We start from the raw sequence: 20,642 nt of genomic DNA, 5'->3' as shown, positions 1-20,642 counted from the left end.
ATTAGACCAATGAAATTGCCGAACGGGTTAAGGTCAAACAACTTTTTTGTTTACTGTTTAGATTAAATCGAGCGCTCTCAAACTTCCCATCATTCTGATTACGGTAGTCATTTTGTCACCCTCATCATGGCAAAGACACGGAGAAATGCATATGATGCAGCTTTCAAGTTGAAGGCGATTGATCTGGCTGTTGGAAAAGGAAATAGAGCTGCTGCACGGGAGCTTGGTTTTAATGAGTTGTTGATAAGATGTTGGAAACAGCAGCGTGAGGAATTGACAACTAAAGCAAAAAGACAACTAAAGCTTACTTATAATTTGTTATTTTTTGTTACAAGCCGTGTTTCGTTAAAGCCTATTTATTTTTGTTACAAGCCGTGTTTCGTTAAAGCCTATTTATTTTTGTTACAAGCCGTGTTTCGTTAATCTAACCACACTGTCCGATTTCAAGTTCATATTTATATAAAAAAACAGCTTTTTACATTAGCATGTGACGTTCAGAACTAGCATACCCACTGCAAACTTCCGGTGAATTTACTAAATTACTCACGATAAACGTTCACAAAAAAAATAACAATTGTTTTAAGAATTATAGATACAGAACTCCTTTATGCAATCGCTATGTCCGATTTTAAAATAGCTTTTCGGCAAAAGCACATTTTGCAATATTCTGAGTAGATAGCTCACCATCACGGGCTAGCTATTTTGACACCCACCAAGTTTGGCCCTCACCAAACTCAGATTTACTATAAGAAAAATTGGATTACCTTTGCTGTTCTTCATCAGAATGCACTCCCAGGACTTCTACTTCAATAACAAATGTTGGTTTGGTTCAAAATAATACATAGTTATGTTCAAATATCCTCTGTTTTGTTCGTGCGTTCAAGACACTATCCGAAGGGTGACGAAGGGTGACGCGCCCGACGCGTTTCGTGACAAAAAAAAATCGAAATATTCCATTACCGTACTTCGAAGCATGTCAACCACTGTTTAAAATCAATTTTTATGCGATTTTTCTCGTAAAAAAGCAATAATATTCCGACCGGGAAACCCTGTTTTCGTTCAAAGACGAAAAAATAAAAACATGGTGTCGGCTCGTGCACGCGCCCCCCGTCTCATTGTTCTCTGATCGACCACTATCCAAATGCGCTACTGTTTTTCAGCCATGGCCTGCAAAGTCATCATTCCCCGTTCTGCCGCCTTCTGAGAGCCTATGGGAGCCGTAGGAAGTGTCACGTTACAGCAGAGATCCTCAGTTTTCAATAAAGAGTGTGTAGAAGGCCAAGAAATGGTCAGAGAGGGTGCTTCCTGTAAGGAATCTTCTCAGGTTTTTGCCTGCCATATGAGTTCTGTTATACTCACAGACACCATTCAAACATTTGTAGAAACTTTAGGGTGTTTTCTATCCGAATTCTAGTTTCTGGGCAGTAGTAATAACCAGATTAAATTGGGTATGTTTTTTATCCGGCCGTGCAAATACTGCCCCCCCCCCCCCCCCCCAGAGAGGTTAAGGGTACTATGGTGTTGAACGCTGAGTTGTAGTCAATGAATAGCATTCTCACATAAGTGTTCCTTTTGTCCAGTAGGGAAAGGGCAGTGTGGAGTGCAATAGAGATCGCATCATCTGTGGATCTGTTTGGGCGGTTTGCAAATTGGAGCGGGTCTAGGGTTTCTGGGATAATGGTGTTGATGTGAGCCATTACCAACCTTTCAAAGCACTTCATGGCTACGGACGTGAGTGCTATGGGTCTATAGTCATTTAGGCAGGTTGCCTTTGTGTTCTTTGGCACAGGGACTACGGTGGTCTGCTTGAAACAGGTTGGTATTACAGACTCAATCAGGGACATGTTGAAAATGTCAGTGAAGACACCTGCCAGTTGGTCAGCACATGCCCGGAGCACACGTCTTGGTTATCCGTCTGGCCCCGCAGCCTTGTGTATGTTGACCTGTTTAAAGGTCTTACTCACGTCGGCTACGGAAAGCGTGATCACACAGTCGTCCGGAACAGCTGATCCTCTCATGCATGCCTCAGTGTTGCTTGCCTCGAAGCAAGCATAGAAGTGATGTAGCTCGTCTGGTAGGCTCGTGTCACTGGGCAGCTCGCAGCTGTGCTTCCCTTTGTAGTCTATAATAGTTTGCAAGCCCTGCCACATAAGATGAGCGTCGGAGCCGGTGTAGTATGATTCAGTCTTAGCCCTGTATTGACGCTTTGCCTATTTGATGGTTCGTCGCAGGGCAAAGCAGGATTTCTTGTAAGCTTCCGGGTTAGAGTCCCGCACCTTGAAAGCGGCAGCTCTACCCTTTAGCTCAGTGCAAATTTTGCCTGTGATCCATGGCTACTGGTTTGGGTATGTATGTACAGTCACTGTGGGGACGACGACCTCGATGCACTTATTGATAAAGGCAGTGACTGATGTGGTGTACTCCTCAATGGAAGAATTCCGGAACATGTTCCAGTCTGTGATAGCAAAACAGTCCTGTAGTTTAGCATCTGCTTCATCTGACCACTTTTTTTATAGACCCGAGTCACTGATGCTTCCTGCTTTAATGTTTGCTTGTAAGCAGGAATCAGGAGGATAGAGTTGTGGTCGGATTTACCAAATGGAGGGCGAGGGAGAGCTTTGTACGCGTCTCTGTGTGTGGAGTACAGGGGATCTAGAATTGTTTCCCTCTGGTTGCAAATTTAACATGTTGATGGAAATTTGGTAGAACTGATTTAAGTTTCCCTGCATTAAAGTCTCCGGCCACTAGGAGTGTCGCCTCTGGGTGAGTGGTTTCCTGTTTGCTTATTTCCTTATACAGCTGACTGAGTGCAGTCTTAGTGCCAGCATCTGTCTGTGGTGGTAAATCAACAGCCTCAAAAAGTATAGCTGAACTCTCTAGGCAAGTAGTGTGGCCTGCATTTTATCACAATATACTCTACTTCAGGCGAGCAAAATCTAGAGAATTCCTTAGACTTCGTGCACCAGCTGTTTACAAATATGCACAGACCGCCCCCCCTCATCTTACCGGAGTGTGCTGTTCTATCTTGTCGGTGCAGCGTATATATCCCGTCATCATTCAGCCACGATTCCGTGAAACATAAGATATTACAGTTTTTGATGTCCCGTTGGTAGGATATTCGTGATCGTACCTCGTTCAACGATTGCACATTGCCGAGTAGTATTGATGGTAACGGCAGCTTTCCCAGTTGCCTTCGCCGGGTCCTGACCAGGCATCAGGCTTTGTCCTCTGTACCTGCGTCGCTTCCTCTTGCAAATAACGGGGATGTCGGTCCTATGGGGTGTTTGGAGAATGTCTTGTGCGTCGTCTTCGTTGTAGAAAAAAATCTTTGTCTAATCCGAGGTGAGTGATCGCTGTCCTGATATCCAGAAGCTATATTTTGCAGTAAAATATGGTTGCAGAAACATTATGTACAAAATAAGTGACAAATAACACGACAAAACACATAGCACAATTGGTTGGGTGCCCGTAAAACTGCTGCCATTTCGTCCAGCGCAATTCTAACCAGTATGGTTAGTGGTTTAGTGAAGGCAGGTAATTTTTTACCCTTCGGACAAGGTAAGTATACAGAATGTTAAGACTATACAAGGGTGAATTTGTTGAAATATGCTTACTGCTGTTATGACTGATATGCAATAATCTGTATGCCTACCGATCAGTGTTGACTCAAATAAATGTTGGCAATTATTTACATAAAGGTGCTTCACTATCCAATCTATGTTGATACATTGCCAAGTGGTATCGTTACAGCTGAAGGACAACATTTGCTTTCAGGAGTGCGTTACAACAGTAATTAGAGATATTGGTCGTCGAGTCAATTATACCATGTAAATTTAGTCACATTTTTTAAAATAAGTTAGCGAGTGGAATCATTGACCCTGCTTAGTGACAAACCCCTGGTCTCAGATCCAAGCAAAAATCAATGACATTTCCAAGTCTCCCTTGTAAAAGACATCCCTTCTATTCTGACATCAATTGGACTTCCTGGATAAATAAAGGTTTAAAAAAAGGTTCAAGGATGTACTGGATATGGGCCCCAATATCCAATACATAGACGACATACAATAGAGTTGTTCTCTTATAACTAAGGTCAAGCATGTGTCCAGCATGTTCTCTGTCCTGTCAGACTATTATAGCTGGACACCAGCCTACCGTGCCTCACACTGTAGTCCCTTTCTCAGACCAATCATTGACCAGACTAAGCACTAAGTCAAGCATTTAGCTGTCTCAAATAGATCCTGATCAAAAAAGCGATGTGTTTGTGCTATCTTGCGCCTTGTAACTCAATGTCACATTTTGCGAGTGACAAGACAGCCAAAACAGATCTCTGACCATGCTACCAAGACTAAACTTTCAGGTAAAAATGTTACTATTCGGCTACTTTTTAATAGATGAGCACCAATATGTAAACAAGATGACATTCAGGAACAAGAAAAGCTGCAAAATGCCAGTTTATTTTTTGTTTATGTAAACTGCTCGAGAAGATAGACAAAGTCAGACCATTGGCATGTTACAACCACTCAAGAAGACACCCACTGGGTTCAATTCAACATAGTTCGGAATTGATACAGAATTGTGCATTTATTAAATTCACAGATTTCCAAACTATGTGAATTGGCAGACAGTGGTTTGTTTGTCTTCTGGGGGTGGGCACTTGTCAAAAAAACATTTGAAAGATCAAATATCATCCAATGACTTGGCAAAATACTGTATAGAATATATTACATCATATTTGGAATCTTAACATTTCCCACTCGAGTATTCATTCACATACCATGATAAAAATATCAAATCAAATTAAAACTAAGATATTTAAAAAAATAAACTTCTCAAACAAAATCTCATTTAAGTACAATTTACAAATTCAAAAACATAAAAAAAACAGCAGAATTAACAGTCCCTCATTTACATATGATATCGCTGATAATGTTTCCTCAAAAGAATTTCTTTGCTGCTGCTTCTTGTTGACTTCTGTAGGGGGAGAAGAAACAAGAAAATAAATTGAGGAGAGTGTGAATTGTGAGAAACAAAAATTCAACTACACTTTTGAATTATCAAAGCTAATAAAGTGAAAACAAGATCTCATTCTTACTTGTACATGATGTAGCTCAAGAACAGGCCTGATTGGATGACCACAAAGACCAAGAAGTGAATAGTACCCAGACAGGAAGGCAATTTAGGAGGGTCAGGGCATTTCTCTCCCTGATTTTCACTGGGGCTCTACATGCATTACAAAACAAGAGTAAAAACACATCCAATGCTCTTTCCAAATTAATTTGTTGAGACTGTTGATATTGTTTTTACAGTGGTTTACTGTAAGAGAAGTTATTAACAGACCCCATTGCGTGTGATGAGGTGTTCGATGTTCCTCTTGACCACGTGTAGATGTTCCTGGATTTCGTTGAAGTGTTGCACCGTCTCATATGTCCCCATGCTCACTGGGTTGGCTTGGTGCTGAGTGGCGTCAATCTGCTTCAGAGACTCATGGAAAGAGTTTCTGAGAAAAAAAACAATGTCAGGTATCTGTTGAACACAGCTGATGCTGCAGTTGAAGAGTGCATAGAAAAAAAAAAAAAAAAAAGACAGACATTTTCTACATCTCACATCAGCACACCAGAAAGGGTAGCGAAGAAAACCATAGCCCAGGGTAAATAACATCTGAAGTATGTGACAACATTAAACCAGAAATGGAATCGATAGGATTCCAGTTTGATACAGAATGAAGATAATTTAATATTTTATATCTTTGTATATGTAAATTATCCCAAATGAAGTACGTGAATTTGAAGTAAAAAAAAAAAATTCTATCTTGAATAAATTAAAGCTTGGAAATGATTCAATCTTTCCTATAAGGTAAAAAATGTTTTGCTTTTCCATACATTATGATAGTGTGTGAAGACGTGAATGTGTGACCCAGACAGACACAGGTTTATCCATGATGACACTGTAAAGCTATTGGACCGTTGTCTGGGAACAATGCCCAGACCACTTATCTGGATTAAAAATAGGAAGATGAGGCAGAGACGCTGGGCCAACACAGGTGACAACACACATTCCCGATTATTGTACAGCACACACAGACCTATTTCATACATCCTTGCTCACTCACAAATGAGACATCTGTACAGATTTAACCAACTATTTTGGACAGCGAGAGGGTGACAGGAAAGTTGGTAGGAGAGACAGAAGGACAAGAGGTCTGGATTCTAACCATCGCCAATACCGGCATATGAGCTCTGAAGGCAGTGGCACAAATCGGTGTCACCCTAGGCAACCTAGAAACTATTTTAATGATAGTGTGGGCTTCCTGCAGTTTTTGTTTTATTAAGTCCAGCCAAAAGTCTCCTCCAGAGCTAAGAAATGACTGCAAATGTACTGTAATGAACAATTTATAATCTTAATATTACAATGAATTGTCCAAATTCATCTTTCGGATCTTCTATTTAGATAACGGCAATTTATCCTTAAAGTTTCGAAAACAAAATCTACCATCCAATAAAAAAGGGCATGAATCCTAAATTAATCCCATTGAGTGATTCCATACAAAACCAGGACAAAAAAAAGACTGATTTGATAGAATGGTCCTTTTGAAGAATTGTAACATCTGACAAAAATATCTAAAGACACTGAAGCAGCGAACTTCGTGAAAATTAATATATGTGTGTCATTCAAAACTTTTTAGGCAAATGTTTCCAAATATTGTTGAACATAATATATTCTATGGACATGTCACAGTTCAAGAGTGGGATCTCTGCTAGTTTAAAGTTAAGAACCATTTTGTACAGAGAAATTGGCATAGAAGGCAAATGTAACAAACTACAGCCCTCATTTTACTTGTATCATTGCACATCCTGCAAATCACCAGCAGATATCGACCATTTTGAAAACAAATTGATTCACAACTCTTAAAAGGAGGAGATTCCACTCTGGAACTTTTATAATCTTATACATTATATTATGTTCAACAATATACAGTCGTGGCCAAAAGTTTTGAAAATGACAAATATTAATTTCCAAAAAGTCTGCTGCCTCTGTCTTTAGATATTTGTCAGATGTTACTATGGAATACTGAAGTATAATTACAAAAGTGTCAAAGGCTTTTATTGACAATTACATGAAGTTGATGCAAAGAGTCAATATTTGCAGTGTTGACCCTTCTTTTTCAAGACCTCTGCAATCCGCCCTTGCATGCTGTCAATTAACTTCTGAGCCACATCCTGAATGATGGCAGCCCATTCTTGCATAATCAATGCTTGGAGTTTGTCAGAATGTGTGGGTTGTTTGTTTGTCCACCCGCCTCTTGATTCACCACAAGTTCTCAATGAGATAAAGGCCTAGGGAGTTTCTTGGCCATGGACCCAAAATATCAATGTTTTGTTCCCCGACCCACTTAGTTATCACTTTTGCCTTATGGCAAGGTGCTCCATCATGCTGGAAAAGGCATTGTTCGTCACCAAACTGTTCCTGGATGGTTGGGAGAAGTTGCTCTCGGAGGATGTGTTGGTACCATTCTTTATTCATGGCTGTGTTCTTAGGCAAAATTGTGAGTGAGCCCACTCCCTTGGCTGAGAAGCAACTTCACACATGAATGGTCTCAGGATGCTTTACTGTTGGCATGACACAGGACTGATGGTAGCGCTCACCTTGTCTTCTCCAGACAAGCTTTTTTCCGGATGCCCCAAACAATCGTAAAGGGGATTCAGAGAAAATGACTTTACCCCAGTCCTCAGCAGTCCAATCCCTGTACCTTTGCAGAATATCAGTCTGTCCCTGATGTTTTTCCTGGAGATAAGTGGCTTCTTCGCTGCCCTTCTTGACATCAGACCATCCTCAAAGTGTTTGCCTCATTGTGCGTGCAGATGCACTCACACCTGCCTGCTGCCATTCCTGAGCAGGCTCGGTACTGGTGGTGCCCCAATCCCGTAGCTGAATCAACTTTAGCAGACGGTCCTGGCGCTTGCTGGACTTTCTTAGGCGCCCTGAAGCCTTCACAACAATTGAACCGCTCTCCTTGAAGTTCTTGATGATCCGATAAATGGTTGATTTAGGTGCAATCTTACTGGCAGCAATATCCTTGCCTGTGAAGCCCTTTTTGTGCAAAGCAATGATGATGGCACATGTTTCCTTGCAGGTAACCATGATTGACAGAGGAAGAACAATGATTCCAAGCACCACCCTCCTTTTGAAGCTTCCAGTCTGTTATTCGAACTCAATTAGCATGGCAGAGTGATCTCCAGCCTTGTCCTCGTCAACACTCACACCTGTGTTAACGAGAGAATCACTGACATGTCGTCAGCTGGTCCTTTTGTGGCAGGAATTAAATGCAGTGGAAATGTTTTTGGGGGATTCAGTTAACTTGCATGGCAAAGAGGGACTTTGCAATTCATCGGATCACTCTTCATAGTGATATGCAAATTGCCATCATACAAACTGAGGCAGCAGGCACACAACTTTTGGCCACGACTGTACAGAAAAATGTACCAAAACTGTGTTTTTTCAATATTCATGTTGATTTGTCAGTATTCAAAAGTAAAAAATGTTTCTCTTGAAATCAAAATACTCATATTACAGTACAAGCGGTAAAGCGTCATGACACTAATTGCTGCTTTGTTGCACCTACAGATGAAACATTATGGAGTCTAAAAATATGCCAACTAACATTTCTTTTAGATACAAATGTCAAATACACAAAAGTATGGGGACACCCCTTCAAATAAGTGGATTCGGCTATTTCAGCCACACCTGTTGCTGACAGGTGTATAAAACTGAGCACACAGCCATGCTCTCTCTATGGACAAACATTGGCAGTGCCTGACCTCACTAATGCTTGCGGCTGAATGGAAGCAAGATCCAACAGCAAATGTTCCAACATGTAGTGGAAAGCCTTCCCAGAAGAGTGGAGGTTGTTATAGCAGAAAAGGGGGACCAACTCCATATTAATGCCCATTTGGTCATGTAGTGTGTGCATGTACACAACCGGTTCAAAAGTTTGGGGTCACCTAGAAAATGTTGTGGTTTTTGAAAGAATAGCAATTTTTATGTCCATTAAAATAACATCAAATTTATCAGGGGCGGCAGCGTAGCCTAGTGGTTAGAGCATTGGACTAATAACCAAAAAGTTGCAAGTTCACAAATCCCCGAGCTGACAAGGTACAAATCTGTCATTCTGCCCCTGAACGAGGCAGTTAACCCACTGTTCCTAGGCCGTCATTGAAAACAAGAATTTGTTCTTAACTGACTTGCCCAGTTAAATAAAGGTAAAATAATAAAAAACATTTCAATTTCATGTTTTTTTAAAAGTGTCAAAAACAAGGACCCCAAACTTTTGAACGGCAGTGTATGTTCAGTAGAAGTCAGAGTTTACATACACCTTAGCCAAATACATTTAAACTCAGTTTTTCACAATTACTGACATTTAATCCCAGTAAAAATTCCCTGTCTTAGGTCAGTTAGGATCACCACTTTATTTTAAGAATGTGAAATGTCAGAATAATAGCACAGAGAATGATTTATTTCCGCTATTATTTCTTTCATCACATTCCCAGTGGGTCAGAAGTTTACATGCACTCAATTAGTATTTGGTAGCATTGCCTTTACATTGTTTAACTTGGGTCAAACGTTTTGGGAAGACTTCAACAAGTCTCCCACAATAAGTTGGGTGAATTTTGTCCCATTCCTCCTGACAGAGCTTGTGTAACTGAGTTAGGTTTGTAAGCCTCCTTGCTCTCACACGCTTTTTCAGTTCTGCCCACAAATGTCCTATAGGATGAGGTCAGGGCTTTGTGATGGCGACTCCAATACCTTGACTTTGTTGTCCTTAAGCCATTTTGCCCCAACATTGGAAGTATGCTTGGGAACATTGTTCATTTGGAAGACCCATTTGCGACCAAGATGTAACTTCCTGACTGATGTCTTGATGTTTTTTCAATATACTCGCATCATTTTCCATCCTTTGATACCATCTAGTTTGTGAAGTGCACCAGTCCCTTCCACAGCAAAGCACCCCCACAACATGATGCTGCCACCCCCATGCTTCACGGTTGGGATGGTGTTCTTCGGCTTGCAAGCCTCCCCCTTTTCCTCCTAACACAACGATGGTCATTATTGCCAAACAGTTCTATTTTTGTTTCATCAGACCAGACATTTTTTCCAAAAAGTACAATCTTTGTCCCCATGTGCAGTTGCAAACCATAGCCTGGCTTTTTTTAATGGCAATTTTGGAGCAGTGGCTTCTTCCTTGCTGAGCTGCCTTTCAGGTTATGCTGATACAGGACTCATTTTACTGTGGATATAGATACTTTTGTACCTGTTTCCTCCAGCATCTTCACAAGGTCCTTTGCTGTTGTTCTGGGATTGATTTGCACTTTTCGCACCAAAGTACTTTCATCGCTAGGAGACAGAACGTGTCTCTTTCCTGAGCGGTAAGGCGGCTGCGTGATCCCATGGTGTTTATACTTGCGTACTAATGTTTGTACAGATGAACGTGGTACCTTCAGGCATTTGGAAATTGCTCCCATGGATGAACCAGACATGTGGAGGTCTACAATTTTTTTTCCTGAGGTCTTCACTGATTTCTTTTGATTTTCCCATGATGTCAAGCAAAGAGGCACTGGGTTTGAAGGTAGGCCTTGAAATAGATCCACAGGTACACCTCCAATTGACTCAAATTATGTCAATTAGCCTATCAGAAGCTTCTAAAGCATGACATCATTTTCTGGAATTTTCCAAGCTGTTTAAAGGCACAGTCAACTTAGCGTATGTAAACTTCTGACCCACTGGAATTGAGATACAGTGAATTATAAGTGAAATAATCTGTAAACAATTGTTGGAAAAATTACTTGTGTCATGCACAAAGTAGATGGCATTACCAACTTGCCAAAACTACAGTTTAACATGAAATTTGTGGAGTGGTTGACACTCTTAGGTTAGAGTCATTAAAAAAACTAGTTCATGTAAACTTCCGACTTCAGCTGTATGTATGTATGTATGTATGTATGTATGTATGTATGTATGTATGCATAGTGAGGGAAAAAAGTATTTTGGAGGTCTTGGAGGTGGAAACATTACGCTTTGGGGGTGTTTTCTGCTAAGGGGACAGGTCAACTTCACCGCATCAAAGGGACGATGGACGGGGCCATGTACCGTCAAATCTTGGGTGAGAACCTCCTTCCCTCAGCCAGGGCATTGAAAATGGGTCGTGGATGGGTATTCCAGCATGACAATGACCAAAAACACACGGCCAAGGCAACAAAGGAGTGGCTCAAGAAGAATTGTGGAAGAGTCCCCTAGCCAATCTCCAGACCTTAATCCCATAGAAAATCTGTTGAGGGAGCTGAAGGTTCGAGTTGCCAAACATCAGCCTCAAAACCTTAATGACTTGGAGAAGATCTGTAAAGAGGAGTGGGAAAAAAATCCCTCCTGAGATGTGTGCAAACCTGGTGGCCAACTACAAGAAACATTTGACCTCTGTGATTGCCAACAAGGGTATTGACACATAGTACTAAGTTATGTTTTGCAGAGGGTCAAACACTTATTTCCCTCATTAAAATGCGAATGATTTTATAACATTTTTGACATGCGTTTTTCTGGATTTTTTTGTTGTTATTCTGTCTCTCACTGTTCAAATAAACCTACCATTAAAATTATAGACTGATCATTTCTTTGTCAGTGGGCAAACGTACAAAATCAGCAAGGGATCAAATACTTTTTTTTTTTATCTGTCTGTCTGAAAATCCTCCAAATCATGGTATTTTTTTGTCCTGGTTTCATATGGAATCACTCACCTACAGTGTCTTAATAAGAAATACTTAACTTTTCAGTAAGTATCTATCACATGCAACCTAGAAAGGTTAAAAACATAAAATATTTCTGTAAGCTATTTATAAATAATAACAACTATACATTTTTGCCCAGGGCAAGTTTGTGACGTGGAATCTCTCAAATGGGATTTGTCAGTTTGCTGGTTAGGAGTTAAGCTGGTTTCGGTTAATACATAATTTGGCATTGTCTATTGAAACCATAATAGTTGTAATTAGTCTGTGGCACCTGTAAATGTGCAATCAAAATGTTCCATACTGAGAAAACGATTGTTACACCCTACACGCTTCAGGACTCTGCGGTCCTGGTCTATGAGCTTGTATGGCCTACCACTTCGTGGCTGAGCCGCTGTGGCTCCTAGAGAGTACCACTTCACAATAATAGCCCTTAGTTGACCGGGGCAGGTCTAGCAGGGCAGAAATATGATGAACTGACATGTTGGAAAGGTGGCATCCTATGATGGTGCCACGTTGAAAGTCACTGAGCTGTTCAGCACGGGCCATTCTACTGCCAATGTTTTACTAAGGAGATTGCACGGCTGTGTGCTTGATTTTATACACCTGTCAGCAACAGGTGTGGCTGAAATAGTCAAATCCACACATTTTTAAGGGGTGTCCAGACAGTTTTGTCTAAAATAAATATATATCTGGCTTATAAACTATAATGTAGTAATAAATAAACGTGACAATAATTGCTTGATTGAATCAGGGGATATAGGATTATTACTGATCAATGTATGGGCTCATCGTGATAGTTTCTGTAGCATAATTTGATTGACATAATAAATGTTTACAAATATAGTATAGATGCACATCTGGCCTATAACCTCTTATGGATCCCTTAAGCGTGAATCCCGCTTGAATCCTGTAAGCGGGATTGATATGACAACATCCAGTGAAATTGTAGCGTGACAAATTCAAACTACAGAAATATCAATATTCAACCTCCACAAAAATAAGTGTAATACATCAAAATAAAGCTTAACTTCTTGTTAATCCAGCCGCTGTGTCAGATTTCAAAAATGATTTACGGCGAAAGCAAACCATGCGATTATCTGAGGACAGCGCCCCGCATACAAACACATGAAATACATATTTCAACCAGGCAGGTGCGACACAAAAGTCAGAAATAGCGATATAATAAATGCCTTACCTTTGAAGATCTTCTTTCTGCAATCTCAAATGTCTCAGTGACACAATGAATGGTCGTTTTGTTCGATAAATTCCTTCTTTATATCCCCAAAAATCAATTTATTTGGCGCGTTTGATTCAGAAATACACCGGTTCCAACATGACTACAAAGTCTCTAATAAGTTACCTGTAAACTTGGTCCAAACATTTCAAACAACGTTCCTAATCCAACCTCAGGTATCCTAAAATGTAAATAAATGATCAAATTTAAGACGGAATAAACTGTTTCTAATACCGGATAAAAACAACGAAGCGCGCTGCCAGTTCACACGCAACAAAAGACGAAAGCCCTTCAGAGTGACACCTACAAAGAACAGCCCTACTTCTTAATTTCTCAAAAGAAAAACATCGAACCATTTCTAAAGACCTGACATCTAGTGGAAGCCATAGGAACTGCAATCTGGGCCCTAATAAAATCAGGTCTCCCATAGAAAACCATTGGAAAACAGTGACCTCAACAACAAAAAAATTCCTGGATGGATTGTGCTCGGGGATTCGCCTGCCAAATCAGTTCTGTTTTCTCAGACATTATTCTAACAGTTTAAGAAACTTCAGTGTTTTTTCTATCCAAATCTACTAATTATAAACATATCCTAGCTTCTGGGCCTGAGTAGCAGGCAGTTTACTTTGGGCACGCTTTTCATCCGGACATGAAAATACTTGTATGGGCTCATCGTGATAGTTTCTGTAGCATAATTTGATTGACATAATAAATGTTTAAAAATATAGTATAGATGCACATCTGGCCTATAATCTATAATTCATTAACAGGTGATTGAGCTGTATTAGATTATATTCAGGTAGATTATGACCTCTTTAAATTCATGACCCCTTTATATAGACAATAATTATATGACTTTGTCTTACTGTGGTCTCTGTTAAATTATTTTCTCTGATCTGAGAAGGGCTTTTTCATAAATGGGTCCCTTGGATGAGATAAAGATTATATACATGGTTTAATAAATGTTCACTTACTTTCTCAAGAGAGATTTTCTTGCATTGTAATTTTGAGAAACAAATTAGATTGTTTATACAAACGTCTTATATTGTATGACTGTCCTTCAGCTCTGTGTGCTCTGTGCCATGTGGCCCTGGGATGGCTGCAAGAAAAGGCCACATCTTAGCACCATTTATCCTCAGAGTATTAGACATCAGTCTTAAATACATCCTTCATACAGATACAAAAAACGGACTCCTCCTGATTGCTTTCTTGATGTCACAGTTCCCTCGAGAGCTTGATACTTATAACCTTCCAATTGCTTTCATTTGTCAGTCTTTTTGGCTTTGTAATCATCTTAAATTCCTTTTAATATTGTCTAGAAGCAAAGGACGTACCCCTCCTGCTAGTAATAATACATTATAAGAAATGTAATTTAAATCAGAAACATGATCTTGTCAAATAACAAAGGAAGCTAAAGAATAGGAACAGTTTCAAGTAAGCAGTAACACTCCCAAATGTAGAGTATGAAGCTAATTGTTCACTGATCTACACAATACCCCATAATGTCAAAGTCGATTTTTTTGGGGGGGGGATGCGTTTTAATTAATTAAAAAAGAAAAGCTGAAATATAATTGAGTCAATACATATTAAAACCCCTTTATGGCAAGCATAAATAAGTTCAGGAGTAGAAATTTGCTTAGCAGATCACATAAGTTGTGTGGACTCACTGTGTGCAATATTAGTGGTTAACATGATTTTTGAATGACTTCTGTATGATTATACCAAACACATTCAGATAATTTTAAGGTCCCTCAGTCAAGTGGTGAATATCAAGCACAGATTCAACAAAAAAAACACAAAAAAACAGAGGTTTCCCAATGCTTTGGGAAGAAGGACACCAATTGGTAGAACTAATTATATTCATTTGGGGACTGGTCGAAAGGCATTAAACATGTATGGCAATTTAGCTAGCTAATTTGTCTGGGATATAAACGTTAAGTTGTTATTTTACCTGAAATGCACAAGGTCCTCTACTCCGACAATTAATCCACACATAAAACGGTCAAACGAATCGTTTCTAGTCATCTCTCCTCCTACCAGGCTTTTTCTTCTTTGGACTTTATATGGCGATTGGCATCTCAGTTACCACGATGACCTACCGAACTCAGTTCATCTTTCAACCACCCACGTGGGTATAACCAATGAGGAGGTGGCACTTGGGTATCTTCTTCTATAAACCAATAAGGAGACGGGAGAGGCAGGACTTGCACTGCGATCAGCCTCACAAATAGAACCGACTTCTATTTTAGTCCCTGGCAACGCAGACGCTCGCGAGCAGTGTGGGTGCAATAATTGAATAACATGTTTGTTTACATTTCTTTTTTGCAACGCACGCCATGCGGGCAGTCTGGTCAGCATATTAGTTTGAAGATGTAATTCGGAGACAGATGTTTTATACAACAGACTTCTGCGTGTTCTCTTTTCATCTCCCTCTGCATATTTGCAATCAAAACGCCAGCATTGTCTCCATCTCCTTAGCTATCATACTCTAATTCCACTAATTTCAAAACTCGGTCCTCCAGAAAGTGGAGAGCAACACTTATGCAGTTCTACTACGTGATATCTTAAAAAAAGATGTGTTAGGTAATCCTTTCTACACATACTGACCAGCTCATGTTATAGACAGAAGCAAGCTACATGGCAGACAAATCCGAACTCATCTCTTGGCATGTCCAGCCCATTCATTATCTTAGCCAATCATGGCTAGTGGGAAGGTTGCTGACTTTTTCCGTGGCTATACCAACTAAGCTTGTAATTTAACAATTATTTAGAAATACAGATGACATACAAGTTTGTTATTAATCGCTTTAGAATTACTATACATTTTTAGAATAACGAATGCAATAAGAACATTTATATTTAATGTATAATTCACCTTAGAATAGCACATGCTTCTGTCTGGTTATTTATATGCTTTAGAATGTATTTCACCTTTTTTTTGGCGAGAAATACCCGGTTACTCAGAAGAAAACAGATTGTTCTTGGGATGGAGCATATGCAAAATACCAGGGAAATATTAAACCGTAGTGAATACTTATCTAACTAAGATAATTAAGACTAACCCCCCCCACAAAAAAAATAATGTTCTTCCACAGAGTATTTTGTGTAGATTATAATTAAATCAATTTTAATTATACCTTTTACACAACAAAATGTGGAAAAAGTACAGGGGTGTGAATACTTTCTGCATTCAGAAAGTATTCAGACCCCTTGACTTTTTCCACATTTTGTTACGTTACAGCCTTATTCTAAAATGGATTACATAATTTTCCCCCCTCAATCTACACACAATACCCGATAATGACAAAGTGAAAACAGGTTCATAGAAAATTGCTAATTTATTACAAATAAAAAACAGAAATAGCTTATTTACATAAGTATTCAGACCCATTGTTATAAGACTCGAAATTGAGCTTAGACACATCCTGTTTCCATTGATGATCCTTGATGTTTGTACAACTTGATTGGAGTCTGTGGTAAATTGAATGGATTGGACATGATTTGGATAGGCACACACCAGTCTATATAAGGTCCCACATTTGACAGTGCACTACAGAGCAAAAACCAAGCAACGAGGTCAAAGGAATTGTCCTAGAGTTCCGAGACAGGATTGTGTCGAGGCACAGATCAAAGGAAAAGTACCAAAACATTTCTGCAGCATTGAAGGTGATAAACAAATACAGATAAAGAAAACAAAACAATGGTCATTGCTACTGCACTTACCTCAACTCGTTCAGGTTTCTCAGTATCTCCTGTTGTGTTGCGACCACTGCACCCATTTCTTGACTAGGAGCCTAAAGATCAACAATTAAATTAATACATGTTTTATACCTAAGGATAAATTACTGAAAGACGTTTGAGTAAAGGCATATTTCCTTTTTAGTAATAAAACTGGCATACATACAGTGCCTTCAGAAAGTATTCATACCCCTTGACTTTTTTGACATTGTTATAAAATGTATCCATTAATTAAATTGGTGTGTGTAGGTCAGTGACAAAACACACCCACCATCCTATAAATGTCAAAGTAGAATTATGTTCTTACAAATGAATAAAAAAGGAAATGCTAAAATGAGGAAGCAGCATCTGATTGACAGTGAGATTATGTAGTCTGAACCTTGTTAGCTTCTTACCTAAACCCATCTCATGGTTAACCTAAGGCACAAAAGGTCAGAAAACATTTTATTTTACCTTTATTTAACTAGGTAGGCCAGTTGAAAACAAGTTCTCATTTACAACTGCGACCTGGCCAAGATAAAGCAAAGCAGTGCAACAAAAACAACACATGGGATAATAACACAATAGAAAAGTCTATATAGTGTGTGCAAATGTAGTAAGATTAGGGAGGTAAGGCAATAAATAGGCTATAGTGGTGAAATAATTACAATTTAGCAATTAAACATTGGAGTGATAGATGTGCAGAAGATGAATGTGCAAGTAGAGATACTGGGGTGTAAAGGAGCAAAAAAAGAAATAATATGGGATGAGGTAGTTTGGTGGGCTATTTACAGATGGGCTATGTACAGGTGCAATGATCGGCAAGCTGCTCTGACAGCTGATGCTTAAAGTTAGTGAGGGAGATATGGGAGTCACCAGCTTCAGTGATTTTTGCAATTCGTTCCAATCATTGGCAGCAGAGAACGAAGGAAAGGCAGCCAAAAGAGGTGTTGGCTTTGGGGATGACCAGGGAAATATACCTGCTGGAGCGCGTGCGACGGGTGGGTGCTGCTATGGTGACCATAGTGGTTAACAAGCTGAGATAAGGCGGGGCTTTACCTAGCAGAGACTTATAGATGACCTGGAGCCAGTGGGTTTGGCGATGAATATGAAGCGAGGGCCAGCCAACGAGAGCATACAGGTCGTAGTGGTGGGTAGTGTATGGGGCTTTGGTGACAAAACGGATGGCACCATGATAGACTGCATCCAATTTGCTGAGTAGAGTGTTGGAGGCTATTTTGTAAATGACATCGCCGAAGTCAAGGATCGGTAGGATAGTCAGTTTTACGAGGATATGTTTGGCAGCATGAGTGAAGGACGATTTGTTGCGAAATAGGAAGCCGATTCTAGATTTAATTTTGGATTGGAGATGATTAATGTGAGTCTGGAAAGAGAGTTTACAGTCTAACCAGACACCTAGGTATTTGTAGTTGTCCACATATTCTAAGTCAGAACTGTCCAGAGTAGTGTTGCTAGACGGGCGGGTGGGTGCGTGCAGCAAACTGTTGAAGAGCATGCACTAAGTTTGCTTGCATTTAAGAGCAGTTGGAGGCCACGGAAGGAGTGCCGTATGGCATTGAAGCTCGTCTGGAGGTTTGTTAGCAGTGTCCAAAGAAAGGCCAGAAGTACACAGAATGGAATCGTCTGTGTAAAGGTGGATCAGAGAATCACCAGCAGCAAGAGCAACATCATTGATGTATACAGAGAAGAGAGTCAGCCCGAGAATTGAACCCTGTGGCACCCCCCTAGAGACTGCCAGAGGTCCAGACAACAGGCCCTCCGATTTGACACATTGACCTCTATCAGAGAAGTAGTTGGTGAACCAGGCGAGGCAGTCATTTGAGAAACCAAGGCTGTTGAGCCTGCTGATAATGTAGTAATTGACAGTCGAAAACCTTGGACAGGTCGATGAATACAGCTGCACAGTACTGTCTTATCGATGACGGCTATGAAATCGTTAGGACCTTGAGTGTGGCTGAAGTGCACCCATGATCAGCTCGGAAACCAGATTGCATAGCGGAGAAGGTACAGTGGGATTTGAAATGGTCGGTGATATGATTGTTAACTTGGCTTTCGAAGACTTTAGAATGGCAGGGTAGGGTAGGGGTCCAGATTTTGCAGCCCTTTCAGATCATCAGCTATCTGGATTTGGGTGAAGGAGAAATGGGGGAGGCTTGGGCAAGCTGCTGTGGGGGGTGCAGAGCTGTTGACCGGGGTAGGGGTAGCCAGATGGAAAGCATGGCCAACCGTAGAAAAATACTTATTGAAATTCTCGATTATCGCAAATGTATTGGTGGTGACAGTGTTTCCTAGCCTCAGTGCAGTGAGCAGCTGCTCTTATTCTCCATGGAGTTTAGTGTTCCAGAACCTTTTGGAGTTTGTGCTACAGGATGCACATGACTGTTTGAAAAAGATAGCCTTTGCTTTCCTAACTGCCTGTGTGTATTGGTTCCTGACTTCCCTGAAAAGTTGCATATCGCAGGGGCTATTCGATGCTAATGCAGTATGCCACAGGATGTTTGTGCTGGTCAAGGGCAGTCAGGTCTGGAGTGAACCAAGGGCTATATCTGTTTTTAGTTCTACATTTTTTGAATGGGGCTTGCTTTTTTAAGATGGTGAGGAAAGCACTTAAAGAATAACCAGGCATCCTCTAGACAGTATGACAGAACTCTGCAGGCAAACTACACCCCCTTAGGCAGTTCAATCTTGGCGGAAAATGTTGTAGTTGGGGATGGAAATTTCTGAATTTTTGGTGGCCTTCCTAAGCCAGGATTCAGACATGGCTAGGAAAATAAGGTTGGCGTTGTTTGCTAAAGCAGGGAATAAAAAAAAAACTGAGTGAGGAGGCTTCTGATGTTAACATGCACGAAACCAAGGCTTTTACGGTTACAGAAGTCAACAAATGATAGCGCCTGGGGAATAGGAGTGGAACTAGGGGCTACAGGGCCTGGGTTAACCTCTACATTACCAGAGGAAGAAAGGAGGTGTAGGATAAGGGTACGACTAAAGGCTATAAGAACTGGTCGTCTAGTGCATTGGGGACAGAGAATAAAAGAAGCAGATTTCTGGGCGTGGTAGAATAGATTCAAGGCATAATGTACAGACAAGGGTTTGTCAGGATGTGAGTACAGTGGAGGTAAACCTAGGCGTTGAGTGACAAGTTAAGCCAGGTGAGGTCTCCGCATGTGTGTGTGGGGTGTGACGAAAGAGCTAAGGCATTTTGAGAGGGACTGAAGGCTCTACAGTGAAATAAAAGTAAAAACTAGCCAAGACCGCAGTAGACAAGGCATATTGACATTGGAGAGAGCCATAAAGCAATCACAGGTGTTGATCAGGAGAGCTAAGACAATGGGTAAATGGCGATGAATGGGCAGAGCAGCTAAGTTAGGTACATTCTGGGCTGGGGCCGACAGGTAAACAAAATGAGGTACCGTGTTATTGAAACAGTCCAGGGGGCATCAGCTGTGTAGCCGAGTGATTATAGGGTCAAAAGAGCAGCAATAGGCAAGTCAGGGTGCTGTTTGGTAGTCACTACTACGCTAGGCAAGCAGGGGACACAACGTTCAGAAAAGCTAGCGGGCCGGGGCTAGTATCTGGTTCTTCGGCGACATCGTAACAGAATAGCCTGTTGAGACCACATCGGCCGATCACGTCGGCAGTCCAGTCATGATGGATCGGTGGGTCTCCGTGTCGACAATAAAGGGTTCAGGTCAATTGGCAAAGGAGGTATAGTAGCCCTAGAATTAGCTGGTATATGGGCCTAGCTCGAGGCTAGCTCAAGGCCAGCTGGTGCATGCTTTGGGACAGAGGCGTTAGCCAACAGTAGCCACTCGTTTGCAGCTAGCTAACTGCGATGATCCGGAGTAATGATCCGGTGTAATGATCCAGAGCGGCAGGAATCCAGTGATATGGTAGAG

At 40.7% G+C, this 20,642-nt stretch overlaps 1 protein-coding gene across 4 annotated transcripts in view; it reads right to left on the bottom strand.

The window, feature by feature from the left end:
* Positions 1 to 4,433: 4,433 nt before the first annotated feature.
* LOC115159076 (protein ERGIC-53) overlaps positions 4,434 to 20,642 on the bottom strand; it is a 31,524-nt gene continuing 15,315 nt past the window's right edge. For all 4 annotated transcript variants that reach the window (XM_029708448.1, XM_029708450.1, XM_029708449.1 and 1 more), the window contains exons 10-13: positions 16,732 to 16,802; positions 5,338 to 5,497; positions 5,093 to 5,220; positions 4,434 to 4,971 (exon numbers count right to left, since the gene is read on the bottom strand). In XM_029708448.1, the coding sequence (XP_029564308.1) occupies positions 4,935 to 4,971; positions 5,093 to 5,220; positions 5,338 to 5,497; positions 16,732 to 16,802 (396 nt within the window). In that variant the 3' untranslated portion in view covers positions 4,434 to 4,934. The remainder of the gene's footprint in view (positions 4,972 to 5,092; positions 5,221 to 5,337; positions 5,498 to 16,731; positions 16,803 to 20,642) is intronic.

Source organism: Salmo trutta, chromosome 23, assembly GCF_901001165.1.
Source record: "Salmo trutta chromosome 23, fSalTru1.1, whole genome shotgun sequence".
NCBI classification, from domain to species: Eukaryota; Metazoa; Chordata; class Actinopteri; order Salmoniformes; family Salmonidae; genus Salmo; species Salmo trutta.
This window is presented reverse-complemented; position numbering and strand designations above follow the sequence as displayed.